Raw genomic sequence first — 16377 nt, 5'->3', positions numbered from 1 at the left:
GCGCACTGAAAGCTTTTCTAATAACAAAGTTCAGTCCCAAAGAAACCACCTTTGTTGTACTACAGCAAAAGGCGAAGAGCCTTTCCCTTGCTGATGCACAAAGTTAAAAAAAAATAAAATACCTGACATGCCACTTTAACACTGCACTACTCAGTGATAAGTCTGATGGAGTAGAAGTCTCAGGCAATCTCCAAGTTAAGCCATTAAGCCAGCACTAAACAGATACCTGGTTATGCCAACAAACTAAAAGCACCCTAGTTAAGCTCAGTGTTTTTATTGCATTTTATTGCGGGCTAAATTTGGAAACCTTATCACTTCACCATCATGGGAAAAATGCTGAACGCTTCTCTTTGACGATCAGAATGCAGCAGAGGACACAGCGCCGAACACAGCCAGCAGTGCTACCTGTGAAATGAAATGGAGGTGCACAACCCGGTGACAAATGGGAGTGCTCGGAGAGCAGGAACAGCTGACCATTTCCAAAGGCTGATGGGCAGGAAGTTTCCCGGTACAATCTGCAGGTCAAGAAACCCTTAAATGAGACCACCAGGAAACCATTTCACCTGCTTCAGGAAAGAATAGGACAAAGAAAGGCAAGCCAGAATTGAACAAATTCTTCTGGGAGAAGATGGAGCAGGTCACTACTACTTTCCCATTTTCAGTTTTAAAAGTACAAGCATTTCTCTCAGCTAGATACAAAAGCATTTTCCCAACACGTCAGAAAGCTTTTGGGGCTAACACAGCTAAAAGGATCAAGATACGTGCAGATGTAACATGCCAGGTTTGGGGGGGGGGGGGGGGGGGAGGATGAATTTATAGTAAGCAGCCATTAGGTTTAATTTGAGAGACCTGGAGCACATTAGTTGCTGTTATTGAATAAACAAGCCTCAGGGTCACACAGAGATGCTTATCACCGCGCCAGAGCTGAGGAAAGCTGAGAATAGAGTAGACTGCAGTGAAGTCACTGCCCTGAATTCGTGACATCATAATTGTTTCCATGGCAACTGGCCAGGCTCAAGCACTGGCCCTGCCTCTGCTGCAGAGCCACCACGCACCTGTGCCGCCACAAAAGAAACCTTATTCACACGCACCTATTCAGCGGCACGGGAAATAAGATATTACGGGAAGCAAATTGCCTTTTCAGTACCTCGTTTTGTCCACCTGGTTTGTAACTTTTTTAAATGCTCACACACATAGAAAGAGGCCTGGTTAAGCATACACGTGATGAAAAGTGTCTAATTTTAAAAGTGATGTTTTTCTTTCACTGTATTCATAATTTTCCCAGTACGGAGTAATTTTCCTATTCACACTTCTCTCTCCCTGTGCATACATCTGCAGCTGTATACAACAAACCTGTGCTCCGGTAGGAAACACAGGGCAAAAACTCCCAGGGACAACAAACAAACGTTCATTTTCTAAGCTGGGCAGCCAGCGCAAGCGGGACTGTCACACTGCAGAACTAAGCGACAGCCAGCACAGCACACACAGAGAGCCCAGCCCTCCTTTTGTTTAAGGGCTGCCCCAGCATGGCCTTCCAGCACCGCTGGTTGTTTCCAGCGCTCACTAAATGCAGTGCAGCAATGTGCAGGGCTCTGAGAGCAGCCACTGAGCAGTCTGAGTGGAAATAAACCTTCACCCTCCAGAGTTTTCATATCACATCGTAATTCCACATCAAATGTTGCACAGTTTGGCCTTGAAGAGTTAATTAGCATCAAAGCAATTATTTTCCAACAAATTTTAACAAATAGATCACAGTACATAGTGAAGTACACTTATTTGCTACCTCAGTGTTTCTTAAAAACAATCTCTAAGACTTCTGCCAGACCAAACAACACTCCCAATGGTGATGGAGCTCCAGTATGCACTGGTCATCAGCTTCAAAGTAAACAAAACCAACCTTGTTATCAATTAAACTACATTTCTATACTAGCCTCATGCCTCCGTTGGACACTTTCTCTATTACTATCAAGAGCACTGATTACAGCAAAGGAAAAGTACTGGAGCAGTTGTCTGCCTGTCCAGCACCCACACTTTATAAAGACCGTCACAACAAATGACTGCACACAAAGCACAGACTGCAAACAAGGGGAGGAGTTTAGATACAGGTAATTAGCAGACAGTTGCATCCACGACATTTGACTCCAATGCTCTCCTAACAGCAACACACAATCAAGAATGATGGCCACAACCTGGATGACAGTGTCACCAAAGTCCTTAACCAACCTGTCACAAAATGAAGCCTGTTCAGGATACAACTGCCCATAGCAGACTACAAAAAAACTGTTGAGTATACCAAGCTATTCCCTGCTAATGAAAGGTTCGTTTCCTTTCTCTATCTTCCGAGATATTTTTTTTTAAAGCCTTAGGGATACATGCTGCCTTTGGTGATAATTACTTGTGTATACAGGCATATAGCCTAATACACAAAACACAGTCGATACAACTGCCACAAACTCAGAAAACTGAAAGCAGCAAGCTGGTAAAACCTCTAGCAAGTCATGCCAGAAATGCATTCAGATTGCTCAACTTCGCTATAATTTCAAGCTTCTTTAAGTATCTGTATTATACAATTCACAGATACATCTGTGATGAGAATACATGACAAATGGCAATGACACTTCCTCATTTGTAGCGCGTTTCTAGCTCAGACCCACACCGTAAGAAATCAGAACTCCAATAAATAATGAAGATACCACTCCACCTGCAGTTAATTTTGCATTTAGAGAGATTGACAAGATTAACTGATCCCTTAAGCAACTAAAAACTAACGCGTCTCCTTGAGACAGTGTGTGAGCTCAGAGACTTCAGAGAGGTTTTTTTTACACAACTTTGAAGTGATCTTGCTGAATGAAGTTGATCCCAGCAACAGTCCTTCTGCTAATCCTAACTTCCACTTATGTTAACCCTACATACGGAGAACAAGAGGTCAGAACTGCTGGCACATCTTCATACATGGTATTTTTAATTCATTTTATTAATTGATACTATTAAAAGAAGCAACAACTGACATTTCTTTTCCAAGATCTTCAGATGCCCAGAACACTTGCAAACCTAACTTTGAGACCCCACAGTGCAGAAGCACTGCCTGTTCCTCCTATACCCCAGCAAATCGAGGTGAGAAACTCCAGTGAATTAAAGATGGAAAAACAACCATTCTAACTCTTTATGCCCTCATTTAAACTTCCACATTGCAAATCCTTTCTGCTGCTGCTGAGTTCATCACACAAAATTACAGACAACTCAAGTTAGCAAGTACTTAAATTCAATGCCATATCCTTTAAACTTAGCTGTTAGCTTAAAAATAGCTAGTTTGCTACAAATGTTATTACAAATCTGTTTAAAGACATTCCTGGATCCATTTTCAATATTAACTACGTTGATAACGATATTAATGAAGTAGTTTTTCCAAGGCAAGTATGGTTCAGTCACATTCTGGGGAAATTTTACGACACTGGGCTTCAGTCAGTCCTCAGCATATTTTGAGCAAGGCCCTGCTCTGCCACAGAACGGAACCATATAAGGTGTGACTGTGTTGAAACTAGGTTCCCAAACAAGTTAAAATGTACCGTGATGAAAAAAAAAAAACAATTTTACCTCTTGGAACTCTAAGGGAGATTATTCTGTACAAAGCCACCCTTTCCTGCTGCAATGAGAAAAGCAGTCTCCCAGTAAAGGAATTTAAGAATTATGCAGATTTCTGCAGTCTGTGCCTGTAGGACACTTCTGCAAGGTGCTCAAAACCCTCACAAAGTTGAGAACCTACTCAGCAACGGATTCCTTCTGTGCTGCAATAACAGAGGCTGAATTTCTAAACACCAGCCCTTCACATCTTCGCCTTATCTCCAAAAGGGAAGACAGCAAAAGAAGCCTCCAATTCTCTAGTTTCCATGCAAGCAATCAGTAGGAAAGGCTTAGGAGCAACATCCAGGTTGTTCCAGAGAGCTGTATAAGTGCAGGGCATGCAAAGATCATCATCTTTCCAGAACTCCTATGGCGCTGGTGAGCACTTCAGGATAGGAAAAGAGCCACCTACAAAACCTACAATGGACTGAGAAGTAAGTGGGAAGGTATTCTTGATTTTTTTATACTTTCAAACAAATAAACACACTGTCTCACATGCAAGATATACCTGACCCTCCTCCAACAGCAGCCTCCTTACATTCCCAAGAATGTAAGAACGTTCATCTCTGCATTTGCCTGAGCCAGATGTGAATAACAAAGTGCAACAGAATGCTCAGACCTCCTTGCTCTAGCTTGCACGGGCAAACAACAGCTAAGTGGTACAGGTTTAGACGATCCATTTCTAGTTTACCCTTCCATCTGACATCTCCTCTTCTGACAGTTTGCATAAAAACACTTCCTACAACTGCAGCTACTTCCAAGATCCATTTCTAGCAGAATGCTTGGCTAAATTTGACAGAAAGCGGTGCAGCCAGGCAACCGAGGGCTTCTTCCTTACTTTGGCACATTCAGCCAAAGCAAAGAGCATCCGTGCCCGCAGTAGATAGTTGGATAAAGGTTAGCAATACTGTGAGATTCAAGCAACTTGCCACCTTAAGACAGTGCAACTCATTTGAAGTCACAACCAGCTACACTTTGGACTAAGAAAATATACAGAAGAATAAGCTCTCAATTGTTCTGAAAGATATTTCCAAGTTCCCAAGCTTAATCAGTTTTGTTGTCATAAGATCTCTAAAGCTATGTTCCACTGCAGTTAGAACAGCAAGTAAAGATAACCTTACAACATCTTTTTTTTAAGGGAACTGGCTAGTACTGGACGAACTCATAATTTACACAGTAAGTTCAGATCAACACATTTAATAAAAACATTATTGGAGAGCCACATATTTCTAACACTGAGAACAGACATCCTCATTCAGACTCACTGTCAGCAAAAAGTTACTCCTCCCTTTGCTCTCCCTACTTCCAGTTTCTCCATGCAATACTACCCAATTGCTGCCAAGAAGCTAAGGCAGTTTTACATAGGCTTTATCAGAACAGACAATAATCCAGAAAGTGACAGCCCAACGCTCTCCCTGCTTATGTTCCCACTTCTTTTTGGCAGCAACCCACCCTTAAATTGGATTAAGTGTAACATGAACTGTACCCTCAGGTACAATGACAAAGCAACTCAGACGATCCCTCACTCATAGATTTCAATCAGAATTATCTGGGCTACGCCAGACAGCTTAGACCACAGTCTTCACTAACCCCACTAATTTTAACCAGAATGGATTAGACAACACTCACGTGGGCAGACCCATCAACAGATGCAAGGGAACAGCAAACTCCAACAGTCAGAAGCAATGATGTCTTTACTGCTACAATTAGAGCTACAAGAATCTGCTCAAAGCCCAAGCTTTCCAATACATTTCCCAAAGGGTGCCTGCACATGCACTGTAGGACAAGGTAGGAAACAGTCAGTGGCTGGTAGGGAGCTGGAAGGGACTTGGAAGGGACATTTGCTGGCATTTCCATCTCTCTGCAGCCTTCAAAATAATCAAGTTCCAATACCTATTTGAACCTACAGCTGAAAATTCAAACAGGAGCAATAACCTTCTGCACTGAAGATCAGCAGGTACAAAGCAGAATTATGGATAAATACAAAGGCATCTTTGCAATAGAATTCCTAAAAGAAACTTAAAGCAGGCTTCTCATTCAGTAGACCATATTAACTAATATATAAATGAGTGATTCATCAGATGTCTGAGTCATTTTTACCTTTATTCACTGTATACTCCTCCCCTTGGGCTATATCCAAGCAGTATAAAGCTACAACTCCACACTGGTATGGTCAGGCACAAATTACTAAGTCACATGGCATTTTTCAAATAAAACTGAATCATCAGAAGGACAAAGAGAACAAACAGCAAAGGAGCTCACTGCAAAAAGGATGGCAGCTTCCTAATAGCTCTTAAGCCCTAAAGGAGAGGAAAAGAGAAACAAGCTAAATCTCCACCCTCATTCAACAGGTTCTTGTGCATATATTTCAAGTCTTCTGTAGTATTTACAGTTTAAGTAATTTAGCTGTTTGCAGCTTTCTTCTCTAAAACTTCACGCTATGTCATGAAATGCAGCTGTTTTATAAGGACTGCTAATATGCTACTTCATTTCTGTACAGCCAAATCTGATTTCTGGGAAGAGGGAAAGAAAATGAAGAATGATAACAAAAGGTTCGTTGTCACAACGACAATTTATAGAAAAGATGGGCCTTTTTCAAACCCAGCACGTTAGATGGCTGATACGGAGATGGGTATCACTCAGAAATTTAGGCAAAGTAACAGCATCTGTAGCCTCCTAGGTACCTCTGCCAATATACCCTTTGGAGCCACAGCCTTTTTCACTGTAGCCAACTCTAAAACACTGGGAAATACCTAGAGGTCTTGTTGATCTTCTGAGTTTCTGTCACATTCACCATTAATGCAGTCTTACCTATAACAGCATATACCATGCCCAGTTGTCAGCACCTGTTGGTTTCTAAGCTACTCCTTTGCTGAAGTGCAGATTCATCACCAGTAACCTCTTGTAACAGCCTTTTGCTAGCATAGGAGGCCCCACACTGTGCCCATGGCCACAAATTCCCATTGCATCCCTTGGGCCAGTACCATTAGAAATCAAGCTGAGTTCACCAACTGTGGTTGCACAGCACTTCATGACACTCAAAAGTGAAGCCATACAATCCAACTAAGCAAACTAGAACACCTACTGCTCCTGACAAAAGGAAACTTGACTACTCTTCCTTCCTTCCTTCCCCTACACAGTTTGATCCTCACATTCTACCTGATGGAACTGAAGGCTTTTGTTGACCCAACTTAAATTCACAGACTTGAGATCTAAAATTACGTCAGGCTAGTTGTTTCAACCAGGTTAACAAATTAACCTAGAGCATCTTAGGAATCAGTAGATACCAGAACCAGTGCCAAGCAAGTGTTATGATAACACTGCATAACACCTCACCTTTCATAAGGGCAGGTAGTGACAGGACGAAGGGAAATGGTTCTAAACTAGAAGAGGATAGATTTAAACTAGATGTTACAAATAGGTTGCCCAGAGAGGTTATGGATGACCCCTCCCCCTGGAAGCACTCAAGGCCAAGATGGATAGGGCTTTGAGCAGCCTGGTCTAGAGGGAGGTGTCCTTGCCTACAGCAGAGGGTTGGGACTAGATGATCCCTGTTCACTGCAGGAGAGTTGGACTAGATGACCTTTAAAGGTTCCTTCCAACTCAAGTGACTTCATGACTCTGTCTTACAGGCCCCTTCCAACCAAAACCATTCTATGACTCCACAATTTCCACCAACAGGAAAGTCATCAGATAGAACAAAACTGTGAGAAGATTTGAGTCACCGTATGTGCTTCTTGCCCCTTTCCTTCACTGGTGCCACTATTTGTCTATCCACATTGCAAGCCAGTTCAGAGAGCTAAAACAACAACAAAAAAAACCCTGTTATTTTTGGCAAGGTTTGTTTTCTGCCTACTTAATTTCCCAAACAAGCTCAGCAAATGAATCAGGCAAGCATCTGCACCAGTGCAGGGAAGGGGAGAGGAACACACAGGATGAGGAGACCAGACTCAGACTGATTTAAATTGCCACTGAAGTGCATACCCTACAGCAGATTTGCATCACAGCATAGTTAGATCTGACAGTAATCTGTGCCTTTACAACAGGAGGCCTGCAACACTGATGCGAGTACAGGAACGTGTCAGATCCAAAATATCCTAAGCAAAGTTTAACCTGGACACAGGCTTGTACAATTACGTGCACAAGAAGCACGGTATTATTTTCAGAAATGCTGTGAAACATTAGCTAATTATTCCCCCAGTAACACTCCTGTGAAAGCATTCTGTATCGTTCCCATTACACAGATTTAGCCCAAAACTGCAAAGCAAGCAAAACTGATGACAAACTCAGGATTGGAACCCAGTAAATTCTCTAACTCCAAATCACCATTTCATCACTCAAGTGTGCTGTTTATTAACCCTAAACTAGTTCAATTAGCCAGTAGTAGTCCAGTAAAAAAAAGCCTTTTGCAAAGACTTGGTAATGCATCAAAGAGGCCATAATTCCTACTGTAGTTACGCTAACAAAAGCAGATATTTGCTAGCTGGTTGTGAAATAAGAAGGTAGGGAAAGGAATAACACTGACACTAAGTAATTATTTCTTGCAGGGAGAAGAGTAAGCACGCATGAAGCAGCACCAGGGTCAATTCATACAAGAAATTTAACCCAAAGAACAATAGAAAGGAAAATACATTTACGGGCATGTTTTCAATTAGTGATTGTCAAATAGTTTCAAGTGAAATATGAGCGATTGCTCAATATACACTAACCAAGACTAGCATCTTTCCTTAAATGTATCAGTTCTCCCACACTCCCTCCAGCAAAACCCACACTTAACTTGCTTTGTATTGCAGTGCAGCACAAAAGGGAAAGGGGTGGGAAAATTTGTCAACAGAGAAGCAAATCTCTGCAGCAGCAAACAGCGCTGTAAGCCTACCCAGCAACACGACATGGTCTCTCATTCACATACTGGCACAAGCACCCAAACCGAGCACGCCGCATTTGGGACACTCGAGTCAGATTTAATTTTGTTCAGCCTCTTTTAACAATAAATTTGCCAGAGAGACTGAAAATGGGTCATGAAACGCAGTCATTTGCCAGGACTGTCACTGAACCTCTCAAGATAAAAATAAAAGCGTGAGTCGCTACCTGATTGTCAGCTGTATGAATTATCAATATCAAGATTGTTGTTTAACGGGCAACAACAGTTTGACGGGAATGGAAAGTATTGCTGGGAAAAAAATAACTGGCTAGATGCACACATTAAGCATGTTGCGATTGGACTGAAGTCCTGAACTCCAAAAGAGCCAAAATTTGATGAAAGCAAATGAATAAATTATCGCATAGTACAAATAACTACTGCATTTTTTTTTCTCCAAAGAATCAAGAGAAAAAACAAATGTGTCTCTGGAATAGACAAATGCTACTTCTTTAAAAGAAAAAAAAAGCAGGATGGCAGATCAATCAAACAAAAGAATTCTTGACAGGAGGGACTAAACATTTACCTCAGAATTCTTTGCATCCTTGCATATTTGAACATAATGAAAACAGCCAAAAGGTGCCGCTTTGAATGCGGATTTACCACTTGAACTTTGACAACGATTATTTCGGTGACAATGACAGTCAAGATCTCATTTTTCGGGGTATTATTAGGATTGACCAGAAGTAGGAACAACACAGACTTCTAACAGAGAATCTGTTGGTGCTTCACAGATTTAAAGGACAGATGGAGCTGAAGGTTACCTCACTGACTCCATCAACTGAGGCAGCTCCAGACCTCATCACCACTACTAGCTAAGACAAGCTCTCCACGTTCAGCATCAGGAAGTCAGCGTAACACTTGCTTGAATTATTACTGTGGGCTAATCTTTGAGAAATTGTTAGTGACAGCAAAACTGAGTTTTTTCCTTCTAAGATGACAGAGTGGGAGGCTCAGATTCTCACCCTTTCCTTCGAGGAAGGAAGGAGTAACCCCTAGCTCCTATAGCTGACAACACTACCATACTGACACACACTTTCCCATTGACAGAGCTGAACCGTTCATCCAGCCAGCTGCTAGACTGTAAGTTTTGGTCAATTTGAGAGGGTCTGGGGGCCGGAGGGTGAGGCAAGGTGAAGCCACCTTGATAACTGAGCAAAAGCAACCAGACTGCACAAACTGCTTAACGGGGAGTACCAGCCTTCTTGCTGCTGCCCCCGAGAACATCTCAGAAGACAGCAAAAATAGTAGAACATAACCCCTTGCAGCAGTTAGAAAGCACCAGGGCAGCAGCATAACTGCCCGCCCTCACCACAGCCAGGTAGTCCATGAGGAAGGAGAAAAAAAAATCATTTATTTTCTCACCACTGGCAGAGAGAATGTGGCACCCACTGGTAGTAAGGTACAGAAGTCCTTGCTCAGGACTGAGAAATAACAGCCCAGCACCTTCCAAAAAGCAAAGACGAGGCCAGGGTTTCAGAAAGGGGACTTTCCACTAACATAGTGCTATAGGTTTCATTGCCGAAGACGTTTCTATCTGCATCAAGCAGGATATTCCAGTACATATTTGAGCTACAACACAAGCTCACGAATATATGTTTGAGATAAACACATTTGTATTTTGTCATGTAAATAACTGAATAGAGAGCCATAAACCCCAGTTCAGCCGTAAGACTGCACAAGGCCACTGTCCAGTTTTCCGTTCTATCAAAATGACTAAAATGTCAGGGACAAAGAAATTTTGTTTGCAAGACGCAATGTACATTTTTATCATCCCGGATAAAATATCTACAGTCTCAGCAGTGGTTAAATTGCTGCTATAAAGGAAATTGTCCTCAGATAAATGGTTTCCCTATGAGAAGGTTTCAGTGCTACACCTCACCCCAGGTCAATAAATCAAATTAACTGCACCTTGTCCTCTGGCCAATGACATCATCGGCTTGACCACATCTCGCGAAGCGAGTGCAAAAACATATGCTATTTAAGGCATGAAATCATATTACGGCTTTTTGTCCAGCCAGCCCTGGTGCTGTTGGGCTGTGAAACAGTCAGTCACCTCAACAGTCTCATTACAGCTTCCACTGATTTTTTTTTTCCTGTAGTATTCAAGGTCTGTCTCCACCAAGGGTGAAGCAAAAAGGATAAATAACTCGAGCCGTTATTTTTGAAATCCAAACGCTTTTCATTAGCTGCAGCGTAGCATTTGGAGAGAAATTAAATTTAGAAGCCAACTGCAAAACAGACCGATTGCACTCACATAGGAACTCTCATCGTGTCTCAGAGATGTTTACATGCTAATGGGTGCAGTTACTGGGAAGAGCCCTGCTGCTAGGTCCTTTTCTCCACGGGCTGAAAACAATGGTCACTAATGAAAACCCAGACAGCTTTATCGAGACCCATGCCCTCAGACATGAATTTCTTTTTTTTCTTTTTTTTTTTTTCTTTTTTTTTTTTTTTTAAAGTCGCCACCTCTTCCTCATAAAGCAGCCCATTTGTTTTCTAAGTAGCCTCATATCTGGTTTAACGCTGAATTACTGCAGACAATTTAAGAGGATTAATTTCAATTTCCACTCGGTGGTCTTACGGCACAATCACTGCAAACTTATCTTCCTTCCTCGGCCCTGCGCTGCCTAGTGGCATCTTTTTTTTTTCTTGAAAGCCAAATCTAAATGGGAAAAGAAAAAACCCACAGCCAACCAGAATAGTCAGATTCAGGCAGTGACAAAAGCACCTGACACACAGCACTACTAAACTGCATCCACACCGAGCAAAAAGAAAGTGAATAAGATTATCCTCAATGTATTCAATACTGTTTGTGCTCAGAGGGAGAAGGAGAGCTGTTTGGATTTTGAGTGTGTCTTCTGCAGCTCTCACAGAGCCAGGAAACGTAAATTAGGAGCAACTCCTCCTTTAAGGAAAAGAAGCAAGGACAAAGGGACCAAAAATGCCCAAGCTTCTGCAAAGCAAATATGAAAGGCGCAGCTTTACAGTCCTGAGTTGCTATAAATTAAAAATAAGCTCCTTATTTAAAAGACATGAGTGTTTGAGAATCTACGAGCAGATCTGATGCTGCTCAGGCCCCAGGAGGGTTTTGTTTTTGCTGGCAGGGGTGGAGTGAAGGTGTGGGGGGGAGGGAGGGGGTCATTTTGGTTATTAGTAAATAAATCAAGCAGCAGAGTGAGGCCTAGGCGCTGCCAGAGCAGCCAGGGCCCAGCTCCCCCTCCTCTCCTCACACCGCCTGGGTTTGATCTCGGGGCCCTGTGGGTTGCCAAGAAATTTTAAAAAAAGCGAGAGAGAGCGAGAAAGAAGAATCACATTGAACCACAAAAGCACATGGGGCGAATGTAAAATATAAACACGGCGTTGGGCTCTGAGTGGCTGTTATTAAAGGTCTGAATTACTAAACATGAGAGGCGGGGAAAGCCGGGCGGCCATTTCAATAATATAAACCTCCCCGAATTAGACATTATTCAAATGAGAGGAAGAAGGGAGAGGAAGGGGAGAGGGAGCCGGGCCCGCACCCCACGCTGCCGGCACCGCGCTGCTTCCCCAGCACGGGGCCGACGGAGGGGGCAGCGGGGCCGCACCCGGGGGGCTGCCCTGATGGGCGGGTGGGGGGGGGGGTGCAATCGCAGAGGGGGGAGGAAGGGAAAACTCCGCCACCCCCCCCTCTCCCAGCCCAGAGGAGCGCTGACCCCCACACCTCGCGGGAGGAGGAGGGGGGGCTTTATAGATAAAGCCACGCCGCGCTCTCGCCCTCCCCCCTCCCTACCGGAGGCCATCCGCACCCATCCACCCCGTGCCCGCGGGCTCTGGGGGAAATAACCCCGGCCGCGAGCACGGCGGGAGGGGGGGAGGATGGGCAACAAGACGCCGGCCCCTCTCCCACCCCTTGGCCCCACGGAGGGGCTCGTGCCCCGACTCCCCCCCGCCCCACTCGGCCGCCAGCACGCAGAGCCCCCGCTCTCACAGCTGTTCCCCCCCAGCCCAGACCCCGCCGCCCCCGGCACTGCCCCGGCTGCGGGCGGCCAAGAGTGCGGCCCCGCGCGAGGGAGGGAGCGCGCGTGTGTGTGTGTGTCCCCGCACGGGGAGGGAGGCTGCCTGCCTGCTCCCCCCCCCGCTCCCTCCTGCGCCGTTAATTATAATAATCCTGAGTACTAATAAATTATGCTAAGCGGGGCGGGCGGGCGGCGGGGGGGCCGCGTGTGCGAGTATGAATATGAATATGTAAAATGCAGTAATGATTACCTGCCGCTGCCGCCACCGCCGCCGCCGAACTCTCATCTTGACTCGCTGCTCCTCCGTCCGCCATTTTGAATATTTTAACCAAAATCGGCCGCCCGATAAACCCTCCCCCGCAGCCGGCCCCCCCTCCCGCCCCTCCCCCCCAACCACGCGACCCCTCCCCCCCCCCGCGTCCCCACTGCGCAGTCGCCGACGAACAGCGCCGCGGCCCCGCTCTGCGCCTGCGCGGGCCTCCCGCTCCCCCACCCCCCCCCCCCCTTCCCGAAGGCGCCACCACGCAGGCGCGGGGCTGCGATCCCTTCACCTCTGGCCGAGGCCTCGTTAGCGCGCGCACTGTTGCTCCCCCCTATCGCCTCGCAGACGCGCGCGTATAGGCGCCCTCCGGTCCGTTGTGCTGGGGGGGAGGGGCGCTTGCGCAGTGAGGCGGGCTGGGGGAGGGAGGGTGCAGATGGCGTAGGGTGGGGAGCGGGGTGGCCAGGTGACGGTCAGTCGTGATAGTGGCGAGCAGCAGCGAGCTGAGAAGCTCGGTGGTGGATAGACGCGCGTGTATGTGGCTGCGTGGAAACGCCTGTACGTTGAGGGTCGCTTGGGAGACAGGTGCTGACCGAGCTCACGGCGAGATTAATCCCCTGTGAATAAAAAGGAGTTGAATACAAAGAAAAGGAAATAACAGATCAGGTCGCTTTGTCAGGAGGAGGTCTGCTCCTCTTAGGGAAGAGAGAAATTGTGAGGAAACGGTGCCGCTGGTCACACGCCCTGGGTACCTGAGGTGTCCCTACAAATCCGTGCTCTGCCACCGAACCTAAGGGAGAAAGCCACCTGGCCCCCTCGTTTAAGGGGTTTTGAGTACTATAACGTGAGCCTTGAGAGACCCGCAGGTACTAAACGAGCCTCGCATTCAGCACGTCCAAACGACTACAAGCCATCAGTGGGGCTGAGTGATTGAAGCTGGCCGCCTTAACAGATTGTGCAGAGGAAGGCTAGCGTTAGCCAATATTCCTCACCCTATTGCTGCTTTAATAGATGTTACTGCGCCCATAAAAAGAGGAAACAGAAGGGTGCTGTGGTGTTTGTTAAGGACTTGCCCTTAACGTTTTCCAAGGGTCATTAACTTTGACGGGTCAGAGTCCAAGCTGGATTTTCTTCTGGGGCTCAAAACCTCATGGAATAAAAGAGACTAGCAAGGATCCGTTCTTGCGTGGTTTTGCTGAAGGAATTATGAGTTGTGTAAGAGGCAGTCGCTAGGTTTTTTCACTGGTAGGGAAGAGCCAAAAAGGACAGGCTGTCAGAAGGAGGCAGCGGGGTTTCTCTGCGAGGGCTCAATCAGTAAGGTAATCTTGGCATTTCTATTCAAAAATAAATTAGTCTGGCAATATTTTTGTGGGATTTGCTTGATTCGCTTTTTCTTACCATAACAGAACCTCTCAAATGTTGCTGGAAGCAGGAGTTGAAATGGACTGTGCCATGAAACAGCAAAACTCTGCCCGCAATGCTGTAATTCTGCCCTTGCACATTCATTACATACATTTGGTACCAGTAATTAAGTACTTTGTTGCACAGGTCTATGCTTAACTCACAGGAGTGAAAATGTAAACAAAGGCATATTGTCGTAGCTCCTCTCCCACTCAGCCATGAGCCTCGTGGGCCAGTTAATCCAGTTTTATGGCCAGGTTATACCAGCACTGCAGCACACAGTGGCTGCACCGTGACAGATAAAGATGCAGAGAAAAGGCTGGGGCTAGATTAAGGCTCTGCACAGCTCTAATCCTGCCTACGCTGAATATTCCATATCTTCTCATCTTACCCACAGATTCTACTCAGTCCCACACACTGCTTTCCAGTCACCTGCAGAAGCTGCTTCTCTTCAGGGAGCATTTGCTCTATTTCCACACCTGGCTTAGTCCTTGCTCTCACGCAGCCTCTGCATGCTTCACACTGAAGAAATGCACTCTGAAAATAAATAGTTACTGTTTTGTCTGCTAGCTGCTGACCTGCTCAGTGTTTCCTGATTGACTGGCTGTAAGGAAAACTTCATTTGGCCACGTATCTGCTCTTCCTCCCTTTTTAAAGGTTGCTCTGGGTCTCTGCATCCTCTTCCCCAGTTCAGTTCGAATGCATCTCAATCTCTTGCCTTCCCCAAGGTGTCGTACATCCCTGTGGCTATGTACCCAGGAAAGCTGGCCAAATCACTTGCGATGAATAATTGATCAGGTAAATTTTGCCTCTATTTCAGTTGTGAGTTGTCTGCAAACAGCCTGTGATTTCTGCAAACTTATTGTTGGATGTTATTTGCCGCGTAATGCCCAGCCAGCTCCTCATTCATGAGCAACTTGCTGGAAATACTTGAAATTTGAGGTAATTGGACACCAGGATGATATGAAGCTTACTCCAACAAGCAGCTGAGCTCTCCAGATTCATTTCACAAAAAGACTGAGGTGCAGTGCTTGCAGTTGTTTGGCTGCAGCCAGTGAGGCTGCAGTCACCAGCATGCTTACATGCTTAGCTGAGGCGAGGCCCAGAGCAGGGAGCATCTTGTGGGACACCCTGTTTCTGTTGTCTGACCAGGCTCATCCGCTTTGTAAAATCATTTCCTTCAGGGGTTTTGCTTTAGAAATGCTTCCTCGCAGTGAAAAACAGTACCACGTTCAAAATTACCACACCTGGAAAGGAAATAAATAGTATTTCAGGATCTTTTGAAGCTCTGCAATAAATCTCTGTCTGTTGTTCTGATTTTGATTCAGATATTTCCTAATTCACATCCCCACTAGGGCTGCTCTACTTGTTCCTGTAACCCCAAATTTTCTATGATGGCCATATTGCCTCCTCAATTTCAGATACTGTGCCACAATTAATTCAGTGCTGTTGCAGAAACAAATATATATATATATATATGTATGTATAAGGTCTGGAGGCAGGGCACAAGAGAATGACAATTTAAGGTGAGAAGGCAGGGATAAAAGAGTGCCAGTATTTAAGCAGCAAGCAGACTGGGAAGGAAGGAGCCTTTTCACCGCACAACTGCAGGGCATACAGAAATTAAGAACAAACTTATCTGCTGTGCTCCAGCTCCAGCTCCACTGCACCACTCGGGTCCGAATCCCTGACGCTGCATTTCTCACACAATGTCTCTTCTCTCCATCATGTTTTCTTTACATCAGATTTCTCTCCTTCCCTGGGAGGTCCTGTTTCTGGAGCAATGTTTGCTTCACCTATCCTTTCTGCTCTCCATATTCCTCCTTTATACTGCAACAGGAACTTCTGCCTCAGAACAGCCTGTTTTGCCCCGTGGGTTTTCAGGCATAACTCCCCAGAACCTCTCCATTCATTCCTTTCACTTTCAGACTGCTCAGATTGTGTCACCTTTCTTCCACCTTGTCTGTATGGCTCTGCTTACTGCTTTTCGTATGTAATACACATCCTAACAAAGATACCAACAGCCTCTCTGCTGCAGTCTGTGTTACAGAGGTTACAGTCTCATTTTTAACATGATGCAGAGATGAACATCAAAAGACAGCCCATGTCTCAAAAAGCTTGCAATTTGGAGAGACAGCAGGCAAAGAATGAAGGAAAATAGGATTAGCAGCTCCTTGACT

General features: G+C 45.3%; 1 protein-coding gene across 7 annotated transcripts in view; it reads right to left on the bottom strand.

The window, feature by feature from the left end:
- POU2F1 (POU class 2 homeobox 1) overlaps window positions 1-12875 on the bottom strand; it is a 108062-nt gene extending 95187 nt beyond the window's left edge. For all 7 annotated transcript variants that reach the window (XM_065741897.1, XM_065741905.1, XM_065741898.1 and 4 more), the window contains exon 1: window positions 12788-12875. In XM_065741897.1, coding sequence (XP_065597969.1) covers window positions 12788-12851 — 64 coding nt within the window. In that variant the 5' untranslated portion in view covers window positions 12852-12875. The remainder of the gene's footprint in view (window positions 1-12787) is intronic.
- Window positions 12876-16377: the final 3502 nt, after the last annotated feature.

The sequence above is a fragment of the Cyrtonyx montezumae genome, unplaced genomic scaffold (genome assembly GCF_038088225.1).
Source record: "Cyrtonyx montezumae isolate F1298 unplaced genomic scaffold, pur_monq_1.0 scaffold_3, whole genome shotgun sequence".
In the NCBI taxonomy this organism is placed as follows: domain Eukaryota; kingdom Metazoa; phylum Chordata; class Aves; order Galliformes; family Odontophoridae; genus Cyrtonyx; species Cyrtonyx montezumae.
This window is presented reverse-complemented; position numbering and strand designations above follow the sequence as displayed.